A 17414-nucleotide genomic window follows, 5' to 3' on the forward strand; every position below is an offset into this window, starting at 1 on the left:
ATTTAATATTTCTTGTACAACATTTACAATTTTTTCAATAATACGTTGAAAATTATAGCACTGACGAAGGTCCTACGACCCAAACGTTTGCACATTGTTTTTGCACCCATCCCTTTGAGCACAGAGCAAATTCCGCAGCAAATTCCACACATACAGTACGCACGCTTTGAAAAGTCTGGTGAAGATCAGCCGTGATGCTTAGAAAGCATGGATTAAAGTTAAATTAAATCTCACGACTGAAAATGTCCCAATGTGCGATTTGTGAAACAGTGTGAAAGGATCCCCCCCCCCCCCACACACACACACACACACACACACACACACACACACACACACACTAGTGCCGATTCCTAAACAACGAACATAACATGTAAAATTAGGATGCTTTAGTAATATTGGTCCTGCTGTTCTACATACTGCCAACCATGTGAAGAAATCACAGATTCAGGCTTTAACCTTTGCTTTTATATGAAATATCCGAGACGATTAAGATATTATGGAAGATACTTCTGAACATAATTGCTGGTTTGACCACTTCAAATGCTCTAATCTTAAAATAACTGAAAATAGCCTTTCTACAAGCTCTCAATGCGTCGCAGACGCATTGAGAGCTTGTAGATCGGCTATTTTTGCTGCGCAACATGCTTCCATAGAAGACATGCTGGCTTCCATGGAATCCAAATGACTGAAATCAGTCTTGGCGACAGAGAACTTTAATCCATGCGAAAGTGTAAAGTGATGGAGGAGGAAATGAAAGCTTGGTGTTCTGTACCTGCACAGCCAAAGGCCAGGTGATACCTGGAGGTGGGACTGAACTTCACACAGCACACGTTGGCTTTGGCCTCGATGCTGGCCACAGAGTTGTCCAGGTTAGTGGACCACAGCTTCACTGGAAAACAAACACAGAGTTGTCCGGGTTAGTGGACCACAGCTTCACTGGAAAACAAACACAGAGTTGTCCAGGTTAGTGGACCACAGCTTCACTGGAAAACAAACACAGAGTTGTCCAGGTTAGTGGACCACAGCTTCACTGGAAAACAAACAGAACACGTGATCAGGGTGAGAAAAAAAAAGCAAAACAGCAACAAAACAACGGGAGGACTGTCCCAACAACACCTGATGAAGGAAGGTCAACTGAAATGCTGTTTAGTGTTAAACTCTAGTGATCTTCTAACAACAGCTCTTGAAAAAAATGGACTGGTCCCATGTCCTAAATTGCACCTCTGTGGAGGAGTCCTGGTCCTGTTTCAAAAAAGCTTTTTTGTGTGTACTTGATAACATCGCACCCACAAAGGTGGTGAGGGTCAAAGCTAGCACAGAACCTTGGATGAAGGGTGATATTTTGAATACCATCAAACTCAGGAACAAAAGCTTCTCCGAGTTCAGAAAAAAAACAAAGTGAGGAGCTACTTGAAAAGTGCAGAAAACTACGAAACGTAGTTACTAATTTGATCAGAAATGCCAAAAAGAATTTCTTAAATGAGAACATAGAGGCTAACAAAAGCCACCCACAAAAACTGTGGGAGGCACTAAAACAATTAGGCTGCAACGGAAAAATTCAGACAAAATCTACAAACATTTGCATTATTTCAAGTGGCTCGCTCACTACCGACAAGCAATTGGTAGCGGACTGTTTTAACAGTTTCTTCACCACAGTTGCAACCCAGTTGGTAAGCAAACTCCCTCAGCATTCAGGTCTGTATGGCCCCGACCACATTCAAGCTCACTATGAGAAACTAGGGGCTAAAAAGGATTCTTTCTCTTTCAAACCTGTTTTGACTGTTGATGTGCAAAAAAAACTCCTCGCCCTACAGCCTAATAAGGCCACCGGCCATGACAACATCCCCACCAGATTCCTCAGAGACGCAGCGGTCTCCATTGCTCCCTTAGTAGCCCATATTACAAACTTATCCATAAGTCAGTGTCATGTCCCACAAGAATTCAAGTTGGCAAGAGTAATCCCTCTATTTAAAAAAGGAAGCAAACTAGATCCTGGCAACTATAGGCCTGTTTCCATCCTTTGTTCAATCTCAAAGGTTATAGAGCGATCAATCCAAGAACAAATCAACAGCTACCTCAGCGAGCGTAAGCTGTTGTTTGAATTCCAATCGGGCTTCAGAACATCCCACTCCACTGACACATGCCTACTGTACTTGACCGATCACATCAAACGTGAGGTAGACTCGGGCAAATACTGCGGCATGGTCATGCTGGACCTCCAAAAGGCATTTGACACTGTAAACCACGAAATTCTACTTGATAAGCTGAGGGCGATTGGTTTTGATTGCACATCACTAAATTGGATGAGATCTTACTTGGAGGGTAGAGAACAAGTGGTTGACATCAACGGAACCATGTCCTCATCCCTCCCGGTGAGCTGCGGGGTTCCTCAAGGCAGCATTCTAGGGCCGTTACTGTTTCTTCTATACATTAACGACATGAATGCTGCCTGTAACTGCAAACTGTTCCTGTTCGCTGATGACTCGGCACTCCTGATTTCGGGTGAGGACAAGTTGCAAGTCGAGGAAGCTCTCAGCTCTGAACTCTCAAAAATCCGTACCTGGCTTACCGATAACAAACTGTCACTACACCTTGGGAAAACCGAATCCATCCTATTTGGGACCAAACATTCCCTCAGTAAAATGAAGGTAAATGACTTCAAGGTCAAAGTCGATGACACAATCATCACTAGCAAAGAAGAGATTACCTATTTGGGATGTATTCTTGACAAACACCTGACAGGTGAAAGCATGGCAACAAAGGCGTTCAAAGGAGTAAACTAGAGAACCAGATTTATGGGCAGAGTTTCCTCTTTTGTCAACCCTCAGGCACTCAGGACCCTCTCTGGGGCCCTGATTCAGCCCCTTTTTGACTATGCTAGCTCCTCTTGGTACTCCAACACCTCAGTGTCACTGAAGACTAAGCTTCAAACCTCCCAAAACAAACTGATTCGACTACTTCTCGGACTGGGGCCCATGACCCACCTCTCTCCCACTCACTTTGCCAGCCTAGGCTGGCTCAGGGTGGAAGACAGGGTTATACAATTAAAAATGGGACTGGTCTTCAAAATTGTAAATGCAGATTTGCCCGAAATGCCCCCTATACCTGCATATCTGTATAAGTACCTCGAAAAAGTTAGTGACACCCACAGTCACAAAACTAGAGGGAGCGTAAACAACAATCTGGTAACACCCACCCATAAAACAAACATGGGCAAATTCTCCTTCTATAGCACTGCCACCAAGGAATGGAATAGTCTAACCCCATCCCTCAAAAAATGCAGTTCGCTGGGCTCATTCAAAACAGCCCTAAAAACTCATCTTTCTGGAGGCCTAAAGAGGAGCTAGTACCAGTTTCCCTGTAGACAGACGACCCCCCCCCCCCTCCCCCTTTTTTGTACACACTTTTTATTTTTATTTTGATCATGTTTTGTTTTGTATATATTTCATTATTTTCCCATGACCTTTTTTGTACATAATGGTATATTTTTTTCCCCTCTGTATTCTTATGTTGATTTTTGAACTGTTTGGTTGCTACTATATATGTCTATGAAATTAATTCAAGGACCCCAATGGAAACAAGCCCGCAAGGACTTTTTTGGCCGGACCTTTTAGACAAAAGCATTATAAATGTAACTGTGCTGTTTTACATTCTTTTGCCTAATAAAAATTTCAATCAATCAATCAATCAACTCTTTGCCTTCTGCTAAGGCGCAGCCTGCCATCAGATAGGCTGCGCAGTACCAGGAGATAATGTGATCCAAAGATTTACTGCTTCATTGACTTGCTGTTTATAGCAGTGGTTTTCAACCAGTGGTCCCGGGACCACCAGTGGTCCTTGAGGGAGTACCAGGGGGTCCCCAGCAAAGTTAGTTAACATAGCGTCACAATCATTTTTAACTACTTTAGCTTTGGCTATTTTTGAAAAACCTTGAAAAAGTGTGCATATCTTTGAATATTTATATTTTTTAAAGCGAAAATTAACTCATATCTTTGCTTCTGGCGGTCCCTGGCACAAAACATTTTCAAATGGAGGTCCGCGGCCAAATGTATATCAATTTAGGGGTCCTTGTCATGAAAAAAATTGAAAACCACTGGTTTAAAGTATTTGGGGGAAAAAGCCTGTATCTCGGCTCCTGTGTTTTATGTATTTTTGCCGAAACATGCTATTTTTAACGGCGTATAACAAGCAAATGGGGGGTCGCGATGACATTTTATTTTATTTTTTACGGAAGCACAGTGAAACCCTCAGTGATTAGCAACCATCAGGGGATCGATCATACTGGAGATAAATATTCTGTGACTACTTGAAAAGGTAAGAATATCGAAAAAATCGCTGGCAGTCTGGGCCTTATTTAGTTGTATATACTCTGGCAGTGAAAGAGTTAATAAAACCTTTTTTTTGTTCTCTATGCAAGTGAGGAAGAGTGTGGGAGCTTATTTCTTCCACACATTTCACATAACTGTGTGGTTGCAGCAACAAACAAAACAAAAAAACATGAGAATGTGTTTTCCATTTCTTAAAAAAACTACACGATACAATCTAAGCTTTAGGCTCAATTGGACCTCAGTTTTCTGGCAGTAAAACATCCTTATTGAGCTCCATCTGTCCTGAATATACTGAACATGGTGAAAAAAACTCTTAGATTTAAGCAAACCTTCATCGTCCCTTACCTTTAGCGTCATCAGAACCAGAAGCTAAGAGTTTGGGATCCATCAGGTTGAAGTCGACGCTCCAACATCTTTTTTCATGCTCCTGAAAAGAGGAACACAGCACATCTTAAAGTTTTTTACAATTGCACCAGAGGCAGCTCCACGGATCATGTTCAACCCAGATTTGGCTCAACAAAGGGAATTAAAAACAGGAAACCGGTGCGGTAGTTGCTGGCCAAACAGGAAACCGGTGCATTTCCGTTTCTGTTTTCCGGCCGGATTACGTCATTTTCGCGGGAAGGACGGCCCGCCACCGTTTCAATAGAAAATAGTTTATAAAAGGCTTTCGGGGGTGAAATTCCTGGAGTGGGTGTTGTGAAAAATGTGCTACTCACAAAAGATATACAATTTAACTTTTTTTTGTTTTTTAAAGTTACCTAGTATTACTTTAATGGAAACAATAGTGTGGCACCAAGTGCCGTGCTATGAGCTTGTAGATCTGCTATTTTTGAAGAATCGTGAAAACATGTGCAAATGTTTGAATATATATATATATTTTTAAAGCAAACATTTGTCAAAATATTTTGAACATTTTAGAAAAGTATATTTGGCATGGCCTGGCCATGCCAAATATACTTTTCTATAACTGGGCCTGTCATGCTCGTTTCATTTGGGAATGGCTCCAAGCCTACTTACACAATAAGAACTGTGTGGACTCGTGGGACTGCTCACCAAATTCACTATGGGCCCTTGTAACTGGTAATAAAGATAAAATTCATAGAGAGATACGAGGAAACCCAATCATCTATACTTCTATCAGAATATGGCGACAGATTAGCACCTATGTAGGTAGAGGAGACCTAAGGTCACTGCTAACACCCATTTCTAGTAATCATGAATTTGGCCCAGGATCTAGCTCGGCAATTTTCAAGGCCTGGCATTTTCGAGGGCTTAGATTACTGGGTGACTTATTCAAAGATGGTCTTTGATGTCGTTTCAGCAGGTACAGACGCAATTCAATCTCCCAAGGGAACACTTTTTAGTTTTTTTGCAAATACGTCACTATATTAACACATTACGTTTGCCCCCACAACCCGGATCCCTATATAGCAAAGTGGAGGACCTCCTATGCAAACGTAGTGATGTATCACATTTCATCTCATCGTTCTATTCCTTGTTGTACTCGCTGGATTCCCTGGAGGTACAATCCATCCGCAAGTGGGAGAGCGATTTTAACAATGAATATATCGAGGACGACTGGCAAGAGGCCATTGATTCTGTCAAAAATGTGTTCATCTGTAATAGACTAAGAGAAACACAGTATAAAATCTTTCACAGACTGCACATCACACCTGTGTTACTAAACAAAATGGACCGTTCAAGATCTCCTCTGTGCACTAAATGTCACACAGACCTTGGAACCTACTACCACTACTTTTGGGAATGCAAGTGGATATCTATGTTTTGGGGCTCTGTGGCACGGGAGTTAAGTGATATCTTTAAGGTTAAAATAAAGAAGGATCCGGGAGCCTTCATTCTGGGACTCCCTTCCAAAGAGATTAATCTGACACCCTCACAATTTAAGTTATTTGACAATTTTTTATTATTAGCCCGTAAATGCATTTTAATCAATTGGATTAAGGATAAGCCCCCCACCATACAACTTTGGTATAAAGAGATTTTTGGTGTACTACCCCACTGATACGATGTATCAATGTGACCATGAGCTATATGGAATGTGGTGACCTGTCTTAAATGCCTGGCTATGCTTTCTGTGTTCCTCGCTCTATTTGTTTTTTTACTGATGGTGTTGATGAACAATGGAAATGGAGGACCCCCCCCCCCCATACTTGTTTGACCATGTCTGCCCTGTTTTGTTAAAAGTATGTATGTCAGATGTTGTATGTGGAAAATTAAAAATTCAAAAAAATATAAAATATATAAAAAAATAAAAAATTAAAATTAAAATTCAACATTATGACGACTAATGCAAAAATGATTGTGATTATCTCACATGATTGCGATTAGGGCATTTACGGTACGTAATGACCTGTGACGAGGCTCTTACCTGGTAGACCTTTGAGCGCTGGCCGGTGAAGCCGTCCCACAGGATGACCGTCCCCTCATAGTCACTGCTGGCCAACAGGTTCTTGTGGTAACTGCTCCAGCTGATACAGCTGGTAGAAACGTAAACAACACCAAGGCTGGGATCAGGTTCACTTCTTTAGTTCAGACTGACACACTCCTTTAGTTCAGACTGACACACTTCTTCACTTCAGACTGACACACTTCTTCACTTCAGACTGACACACTTCTTTAGTTCAGACTGACACACTTCTTTAGTTCAGACTGACACACTTCTTTAGTTCAGACTGACACACTTCTTCACTTCAGACTGACACACTTCTTCACTTCAGACTGACACACTTCTTTAGTTCAGACTGACACACTTCTTTAGTTCAGACTGACACACTTCTTTAGTTCAGACTGACACACTTCTTTAGTTCAGACTGACACACTTCTTTAGTTCAGACTGACACACTTCTTTAGTTCAGACTGACACACTTCTTTAGTTCAGACTGACACACTTCTTTAGTTCAGACTGACACACTTCTTCACTTCAGACTGACACACTTCTTTAGTTCAGACTGACACACTTCTTCACTTCAGACTGACACACTTCTTTACTTCAGACTGACACACTTCTTTAGTTCAGACTGACAGACTTCTATAGTTCAGACTGACACACTTCTTCACTTCAGACTGACACACTTCTTTATTTCAGACTGACACACTTCTTTAGTTCAGACTGACAGACTTCTATAGTTCAGACTGACACACTTCTTTACTTCAGACTGACACACTTCTTTAGTTCAGACTGACAGACTTCTATAGTTCAGACTGACACACTTCTTTAGTTCAGACTGACACACTTCTTCACTTCAGACTGACACACTTCTTTAGTTCAGACTGACACACTTCTTTAGTTCAGACTGACACACTTCTTTAGTTCAGACTGACACACTTCTTTAGGAATCACATTTGAATCAGTGTTGATTTTGACAGCACATTTTGATACAGTTTTAGTCTTTCGAATAAAATTCCATTTAGTTTTAGTCTAGTTTTAGTCGACTAAATATCTTAAGATTATAGTCGACTAAAACGTATTGTGGCGGTGCCTTGATGGCGTCGTAATGGCTGATTTTACTCTTGGTTGCATGCTGAAAATAGCAGATCTACAAGCTTACAACGCGTCGCAGCGCGACACGTTGTGAGCTTGTAGATCTGCTATTTTCAGAGAGCAACACCCGAGCGCAACCAAACGTATAATGACTTGTCTTTTAGATCTACTGGATGGATCTCTTCTCCACTAGATCCCTCACTAACATTTTAGTCTAGTTTTTATTTGTTGACAAAATGTTCAATATATTTGTCTTAGTTTTAGTCATCGTAGCTTGGTTGTACCGTGGTAACTCTGAGGACCCACCTAGGGGTCCCGGACCCCCTGCTGAAGACCCCTGCCTTAAGGAGAGATGAGTTCTACCTGATTTTGGAGTTGCAGGTCATCTCGTTGACCGGGTAGTGAATGTCTACGGCGTCCTGGATCACCGTGCCGTACTCAAACACTTTGATCTTCTTGGTTACGCCGGCAATGGCAAAATAGTCACAGTCACGGTCAAACTCAATACTGAAACACAAAGAAAAACATGACAAATTGTTAGTGCTATATTTTCTACAATATCTGTGTCAAAAAGGGTTCAGAAAAAACATTACAGTAATCCTCCTCCTCATGCTCACTGAAGGAAGCATGAGCTCAGTCTGGCGCTCTCCCCAGGCTGGCAGAGGGAGAGTAGCACCCAGGATTACACTTTGGCATTGGCACTGGGTGAAAAAAATGGGTTACAAAATATTTTGTTTTTATTTTTTTAAGATTTCTTTGGGGAGGGGCGCTCTGGTGGCGCAGTGGTAAAGTCCCTGCCCACCGCCACGGAGGATGTGGGTTCAAATCCCACCGTGGTGCATCCGGCTTTGTCCAGCGTCTACACCATACATGGGCAACTGGCGGCCCGGGGGCCACATGCGGCCCCACCTTCACTTAATGTGGCCCGCAGGTTAATATCAGAATACTGATATATTATTGATTTCAGCTGTTATGATTCCAAACATGCAAACATGACCCGCTTTAACACATTCACTGCCAGATTATTATTTTTTTTGCAGTTTTATGCCAAGATTTTTCATTGAAAAAAAAAAGTACTCAGGAGCCGAGATACATCATTTTTAAGTTTTAAGTTAACAAGGAAGTGGATGGGAGTCTAGATCTTCGAAAAATCATATCTCCTTGGTCTTTGGGTCAAAATTTAAAAAAATAAAATACATTTAAAAAATGTTTTGCTAAAATCGAGTTAACTCGATCTAGGCAATCAATGTGTTAATGGAATAAAAACAAGGATTCTGGTGTTCCTCCTCTTCTCCCTCTGCATATTGGGAGGAAGTCTAGGCCAAGTGCCCCCTCTAGTGGTCACAACTGATACATGTTGTTGGGGTTTTTTTTCTACTGCGATCAACACAAAGACATGTTGTGAAATAAAATAAAAGTGAAAATTGGCTCAGTTTCTGGCCGTCCAAACGCAAAGCATTATTTTACACTTTGGACTATTCAAAAACAGCAGCTCTACAAGCTTGTATATCTGCTATTTTTGAAAAATCGTGAAAATGTGTGCAAAACTTTGAATACATATCTGTGGGTGATTCCAGAGCTGCTCCAGCCCCGCCCGTGTGGAAAAAAACGTGTTTGGCACCCGATGTGTTAAGTACAGCTGTACTTGAGTTTATGTATTTATTTATTTACCAGGGACAGTGCACATTAACCAACATGTCAGTTTATCACATCCATGTAAATGAGCCAGAGTTAGCCAGAGTGGGCTAATTTTCATCTGTAGTCCCTGAGCAGGCTGTTAAAAAATGGTGGTATAGCTATTCATACAAAAACAGACATCATCATCAACAATACAAGACATAGTACAAAAGACAAAACAATACAGTAAAATATGAGACACCAGTGATTAGGTGAGATGATAATTACCCATGATTACAAATTTGGTTAGCTTTAAGCCATCTCTTAAGGTTGAATTTGAAGGTTAGATAGTTGGTGGTCTCTCTTACTTCTGTAGGGAGACTGTTCCAGTGATGGGAGGCTCTAACAGAGAAGACTGTTTTACCAAACACATTCTGTCTGAATTAGAGGTGTGCCGATACACTAATTTCACCAAACGATACGATACGATATTTGGCTCACGACTTCGATATGATATCGATACGATACGCACTTTTTTTTATTATGAAAATATATGGGGGAGGAAAAAAGTAAATGCAAACAAATAATTCTGTTTTTGCATTATTCAGACATGCAAACTTGTAGCTTTTCAGCTACAATAGCCGTTTTGAATCCAAATAGGGCAATAGTGTGACACCTGACCCGGGAAAAAAACAACATGTTGTCACCCTTTTCACCTCGGGGCTGTTTGCATGCCTGATTATTATGATTGTAAAAAAAAAAATTAAAACAATTTTTTTTTTTTTTTTTTTAAAACGATTTTTCCCCCCCCCAAAACAATACATATCGTCACGAAAACGTATCGCGATATATCGTGGGACGATATATTGGCACACCCCTAGTCTGAATGGTACCTCACAGTCTCCTCTGGTAGCTGCCCTTGTTGTTCTGTCACCACTTTCCCTTCACACTATGAACTGTTTTAGTGGTGGAGGTGCAAGCCCATTTAAAACATTAAAAATGAGACAAGCATCTGCAAAATGTTTAAAGCTATCAAAATTAAATAAATTATACTTTTGAACTATAAGCCAATGGTGGTAACGGTTGGGTTTTTGATCAAGTGTTTTTAATGTCTGCTTGTAGAGTGATTCTATGGGTTTGAGAGTGGTTAGATTTGTCTGTGACCAGGTTGTGAAGCAGTACATGTACTTAATTACTATCCACCACTGCAGACGTGTGTGTGTGTGTGTGTGTGTGTGTGTGTGTGTGTGTGTGTGTGTGTGTGTGTGTGTGTGTGTGTGTGTGTGTGTGTATGTGTGAGCATGTGCTGATGAGCACATACCTGGAGACGATACTGGATCCGTTGTAGAGGTCACTGGCGTAGGAGAGCGTGGCCAGCGGCCGCACGGAGTTGTAGCGCGTGAACTTGGACAGACACTCCATGAAGTCATCCAGCTGGTTCAGGTTCCTGCCTTCCTCTGAGGTCACACACACACACACACACACACACACACACACACACACACACACACACACACACACACACACACACACACACACACACACACACACACACACACACACACACAGAGACACAGGCACCATTAGACAGTGTTGATTTTGACAGCAAATTTTGCTTTAGTTTTAGTCATATTTTAGTCATCTGAAATGTTTTACTGTTAGTCTAGTTTTAGTCGACTAAATATCATCAGATTATAGTCGACTAAATCTACAGTTGATTTAGTCGACTAAAATGTATGTTGGCGGTGCCTTGATGGCGTCATAATGGCTGATTTTACACTTTGTTGCATGCTGAAAATAGCAGATCTACAAGCTCACAACGTGTCGCACCCGAGCGCAACCAAAGATAAAATGACTTGTCTTTTAGTTCTACTGGATCTCTTCTCCACTAGATCCCTCACTAACACTTTAGTCTAGTTTGTATTTGTTGATGAAATTGTCAATATATTTAGTCTTAGTTTTAGTCATCATAGCTTAGGTTTTATTTATTTCATCAGTGAAAACAGGTAGTCGACCAACATTTTTGGTCATACTTTTAGTCGAGGAAATCAACCCTGCCGTTAGAACACATGCACTGAGAGCAGAGCAGTGGTTCTCAACCTTTTCAGGCCGCCACAAAACGGGGAATCGTGAGCGAAAGCCCCCCCACAGTGATCACCGAGTGCGTTGCTGCGTTCACACAGACAGATACAAAGACACACGGCATGTCTGTCGCTCCGTCGCTTTGTATCCGTGTCGCTCAACCTCGCCTTCTCTGCGTCATCAGAGCTACAGTCCTAGTTTTATATCTTTGTATCTGGAAGTTGAAAACCAACTTCAATGTGTATCTTTATATCTTTTGTAGTGTCAATGTCTTTTGTTAGTATCTATGCATAATTTACTTATAAAGCTGTGTATTATAAGACAGCCCTGTGGTTAACAGAGAGTTAAAGGCTGAGGCCTGAAAGGATAGCCAGAAGTTGAACCTGAGGAGAACACAGTGACTTCGCACTCCTGATTCAGGGCTATTATGGTCCCTTAGTGTGACCACATCTGAAGGCTGCCAACCAGCACCTGACCTAGGCTCCTTAATGTTGGCCCTTGTAAGGTCAAGACGATCGCATGATAGGTGGACTGGTCAGGGGGTGTGATATTAATAGTGAGATATTACGACAGCTGTCATCTGGGGTGTCTTCCGATATTGTGAAATAAGTGCCCATCTGTCTGTATATAGGGAGACACAGAAGGTCTCTGTGTGAGAGAGATATTGCTCCAACGCACCCGATGCCCCAACACGCTGCAAACTACTAACCAACCTGTATACTGTGTTCAATTGTTTGGCAATAAACTCAAGGTTAAGTTAACTCCCAGAAAAGCATTGTCTGGTCTACACATTTCTACAAGTATCCAGGAAATACATCAACAATTGGCGTCCCCGAACAGGATAACGACTGAGCGGAGGCTTGACGGCTGCAACGCTCTCCTCCAATCACGCCTGCCAAGGCATAGGATCCGAAAACAAGTTGAACAGGTCAGAATATTTTTTTTATATATATAAGAAAATGTATATTTTTTTTTAACATTAAAAATTATGAGAGTAGGACAGAGAAAAGGGGCCCTGGTGGATGTGGGAGGGTGGGGGGGGTTGTAGCTCTGCCAGCCGTCCGTTCTGCACGTCGTTAAAATTACTGTAAGGGAGAAAGTATTTCTAGCAGCTGCAAGCTGGGAGTAAAAGGGATAAATTGTACTGACGCTGGGAGCACAAGACAGCAAGTCTCTCTGCAAGTCTCTCTGTTGAGGAGAAATACAGAGTGGTAATTTGAGCGATAAATCCTTCAACAATAGAATAGGAAGGTTGCTGTACACTCTTAAGTAGAAGGTTTTACAAACCTAAATACCTTTAGAAGGTAAATGTACATTTGCAAGGGTAGATAGCATATCTAAGGGATCCCAGACCGTACATTTAAATATTGTAAGGCCATCTGCAAATCTGCAAATTGTAAGATTCGACAAGACTTGCTCGATGTTTAAAAGTAATGTTATGGTTAACAATAACACAAGTGCTATAATGATGTCCACTTTCATTGAGCAGGATGCTCCCAACTCAGTGCATGCATGACAATTGTAACACATGTTGTACAGGAAGCTACAAAGTGACGTCACTGCTTAAATGACTACTAACAGCTTTAACCAGCACTGGGAAGGCATCCCTAATTAAGTTTCGCACAAAGCATCACACATAAACAGACCATTTACACACTCAGCAATTTGGCACCGTGCAAAGAAAAAGTTGATAAAATTAACAAATTGATGTAAAAAATCAATTGGTTGATCAAAAATCAATAACTTGGCACCGCGCCAAATTTCTCAAAAAATATAGTACCAGGGTACTTAGTATAAAAACCCATTTGGGGTAAATACCCACTCAAAATCTGGTAAAAAATGTATTTTTCTAAAAGTGTTAAAAGTAAATCTGACACATAGATGCTCTGTAATTTCATAAATAAGGCATTACAGCCATCTTTGGGACATTTAGAGCAAAAAACACAAGTCTTATTAGCATGTACTGCTAAGGAGCAAGCTGCTATTTGCAGACACCAAGTTGCCTTCTCCAAGTCTGACATTCCATGTTTATAAGTTATACCATGTCACCATATGATGGACAAAGTTAGGAACTGCACACCTAATAGGGCCAATATGGTCACTGATCCAATATAAATGCAAAGTGTTACATGTTACAACTGCGTATAGATAAAATTAAAATATGCAAATTACAGATAACGATGTACTCTTCAAGCAGCATATAAAAAACTGGTAACCGATTGTTTAAAAAATAAATGAATAAATAAATAAATCAGGGAATAATTCATAAGAGATAAAAAATAAACTGAGCAATTGTCCTGAATTTAAGAAACAAGGATATAAATTAATAATAAATGTATATTCTGGACCAAGCTAAGGGTGACAAAAAAGTGTAGATATTGCAAGAGTGTAATGTTTAAGCTTTAAAAATGTTTAACGACCAAACTTACATGCATGTGACATTCCTAAGTATATATGTGACATCCCTAAGTAAAAAGAAATACATAAATATTATAAATATTTCCTGCCCATAGAATAAAAAAGGTATAATCTAATGTTCTAACATTATTGCCAATAATGCAGGAAAAAGGGGCTGACCACTTTTTGTAAAAAACACAACTCCACCACAAAAGGGCACATTAAAGGTTGTGAGTATAAACAGACAGCAAAATAACAAGAGACATTAAGATAAATAAAATTGAAAAATGTGTATTTTTGTATTTTTACCTACAGGGTTGGGGGTAGCTGACATCTGAAATAGAGGCAGAAATACCACCCCACATCGCGACAACAGCTAAGTTACACACACATAAAGCGTTAAGATAACTTCAAATGTATGCAGTTGATTCTTGTAAAAAAAAATATCCACAAAAAAGTCTGTCAGGGGTACGCTGTTGGAAGTGTCTAAAAATTGGCCATACATTAAAAAATTGTAGGAAAATAATCACACCAGTACAGGACACCAAAGCTAGATGGGAATCTAAAGGTTTCCCTCAAAAAAGTGTTACGTCACAACCGGCTCAATGGGAGTCTAGATTTTTTCCTCAAAAAATTGATACGTCACAACCAGATACAAAGTACTGCTACAGCTGTAGGGAGGCTAATTGGGAAATTCATCGGACTAAGCCAAATATTATAATAGGAGATGAGAATGTTCTAAATATAACGACCCCAAAAGATTTTGGAAACGTTCAAATCCAACCGTTTATTGGAATTACGTTCCAAAAACTTGTAGAACTGTTAAAAAACACTAGAATAGATCCTTACGCAGAAACAGTTGTGCTATCAGTAGGAATTCATGATCGTAAAGAATCAGCCACACTCATTTGGGCACATATAGACGCTGCTCACCGTCAGGCGAGAAACGTCTATATAAATGCGGTAATATATATCCCAGTAATTAATTACAGTAACGCATTGTCACCAAAGGTTAAAAACAAACTGGATCAGATCAATTTTCACATACAAAGCCATTACCGATATCTCACTCAACTGCCCACAAGCGAAGTGATAACAAAGTCAGATAATATTACGTGGACCCATTCGACGGCAATACAAATTTTCATACATTGGGATCGTCAGATCAATGCTCTAAGATTTCCTTTTAACCCCGTTTAAAGTATGCCTCACCACAGGGGTAGGACAGGCAAATGTCGTAGAAAAACAAAACATGTACAGAAATCAACAGCCATGTGGGATCAAATTGTAAGTGACAGCTATAAGCCTGCATTATGGGGAAAGGATGAAGACGTTCTATTACAAGATTATTGCTGTGTAGAAAGATTTCTGAAAGCAAATGTGCCCAAGCCCATCATTAACGATGAGTCCAATACGGTTGATTACACCACCAGCTGTAAATGTCAAATACCAGAGGGGTCTGAACTTCAGGACAGTCTGCAAAATGAAAACGTTGAAGAACAGTATGCGGACAAACTTAGTGATGTTAATATCATATCATGTCAGTCAACAGCTGATTTTTGGAAACAGGAAAGGGGGGTAGTGCTCGTGACAACCATAGACGGGCCGGAAAAAACAGCAGTGATGTTCAAGGGAATTATGACAACACATCAACTGTTCAATACATGCGACGACATGATAGCCAACTGCGTGAAAGAAATAAAAGATTAGAAGCAATAATTAACTGTTGAAATGTATACATTTGTGTAAATCTCCCCAGATTATAAAGACCCTTGAAGATCAAAGAAAGAAAACAGCGTCTTCTAAACAGTAAATTACCCCAAGTGTCTCTGGTAAAAATGTAATGTGTGTCGGCAATGTCACATACCAAAGTTAAGGTTAACATACGCTGCTGGAATTGCGGTGAAATAGGACAGGTACAACGCGGTTTCAGAAGACCGCGCACCAAAAAGCCTCCCATAGAGTATTGCAAAATTACAAAGGCTAAACAGCTTAAAGCCGATATGGAAAAAATAAAGTACAAACAGTGTATTAACCAAAGTAAAAATGACGACAGTAAAGATAGTGAGGTTGAAATCATAAGTGTAACACCACCAACAGTAGTCAAACGGGAGCCAGGCGCTGATTGTTTCAAGATAGAAGTAGTTACAACATCTATAGCCACAAAGGAAGTTCACTCAGTACTCACAGGAATCATGACAGAAAGCAATATGCATTTAGCGTGTCATTTCATAGAGTCAATCTGTGAGACATAAACAGTAGGATCAATAGATCAATGATCAAAAATACTGTTTAAATCCCAGTAGGGGGTATTAATACAGAGGCCACCACACAGCACATTAACACTGTTTAGGTAAAAGGTATAATGACTAAAAGGTAAAATAATACAAGAAATGCATGCATCGGCGTTAGTCCCTGATAGATATATAGGCAATAGGATAACTAAATCAGACTAAAAATATCAGTTATAACTTAATTAGTTATAAAGGAGGGATATTAAGATAAAACATTTTGATAAATACTCATGCATGTTAGCTGCAGAACTTAAATCAGGGCTCAATAAGGGGGATGCATTCATCTGAATGCCCATGGTTGACGGACATAAAATGTCATGCTGCTAGTGTAAGTTAGAGATATTTGTTTGTTTGTTTTTTGATTTATGTTTTAAGAGGTGTTCATAGTAAGGTATTTCCGGGAACTTTGCCACATAACAAGGCTAAGTGATAAGCAAGCCCAGAAACATTAACAGCTCTATGGTATTTCCGGGAGCACAGCCAAAAGACATAAGATACCAAAGAGATATATATATATATATATACAAGCATGAAGAGACGACAGAATTGTAAAATGCATTGATGAATTTGACTGAAAACTGTTAATATTAATTAAAAATGGTATAACATAATGCTAGTAACTCTCTCTCTGTCCTCTAGAAAATCTGGGTCAGAGGGACGGTACAAAGAAGACTAAGTGAAAAATTATTGGTGTCCAATACAACATTTTGAGAAATAGTTAAATAAGAATAGAGACTAACAATGTTTCTGATTTGTTTAGGAAAATCATCATATGGGAGAGGAGCTGTAAAACCAACAGACAGACAGGAAACACAATATTCACCAGGAATAAGTAATATCCAATTAAACAAATCAAATACAGAAGGTATATTGATAAAAATAGGATAATGGATCTCTCTGTCTCTCTCCCCTTTTGTTGTTTTTGTTTCTAGATGGTGTCCATACCTCTAATGTGCCACGAATCCTCAAACAGCCCCAGAATGTCAAGGCTTCCGAAGGCTTCCACAAAAGTAGGATAAATATTTACACCCTATATTGGAAGCATTCAATGCACACAGAATAGCGTAATATTTAAGGAATATATATTATGATATTTAATAAATTTGGAAAGGTTGTGAGTCAAGCGCCAGTTTTCCACCTGCTGCCTATAGGTTTTCAAACTATGAAAATCAGATTGCCTGAAGAAATGTA

At 40.0% G+C, this 17414-nt stretch overlaps 1 protein-coding gene across 2 annotated transcripts in view; it reads right to left on the minus strand.

Annotated features, from left to right (window-relative positions):
• The window catches only part of cop1 (COP1 E3 ubiquitin ligase), a 47292-nt gene that overhangs the window by 4427 nt on the left and 25451 nt on the right, over nucleotides 1-17414 (minus strand). For both annotated transcript variants that reach the window (XM_084057169.1, XM_084057168.1), the window contains exons 12-16: nucleotides 10772-10907; nucleotides 8197-8340; nucleotides 6721-6829; nucleotides 4674-4755; nucleotides 773-889 (exon numbers count right to left, since the gene is read on the minus strand). In XM_084057169.1, coding sequence (XP_083913295.1) covers nucleotides 773-889; nucleotides 4674-4755; nucleotides 6721-6829; nucleotides 8197-8340; nucleotides 10772-10907 — 588 coding nt within the window. The remainder of the gene's footprint in view (nucleotides 1-772; nucleotides 890-4673; nucleotides 4756-6720; nucleotides 6830-8196; nucleotides 8341-10771; nucleotides 10908-17414) is intronic.

Source organism: Gymnoscopelus microlampas, assembly GCF_963454915.1.
Source record: "Gymnoscopelus microlampas genome assembly, chromosome: 5".
NCBI classification, from domain to species: Eukaryota; Metazoa; Chordata; class Actinopteri; order Myctophiformes; family Myctophidae; genus Gymnoscopelus; species Gymnoscopelus microlampas.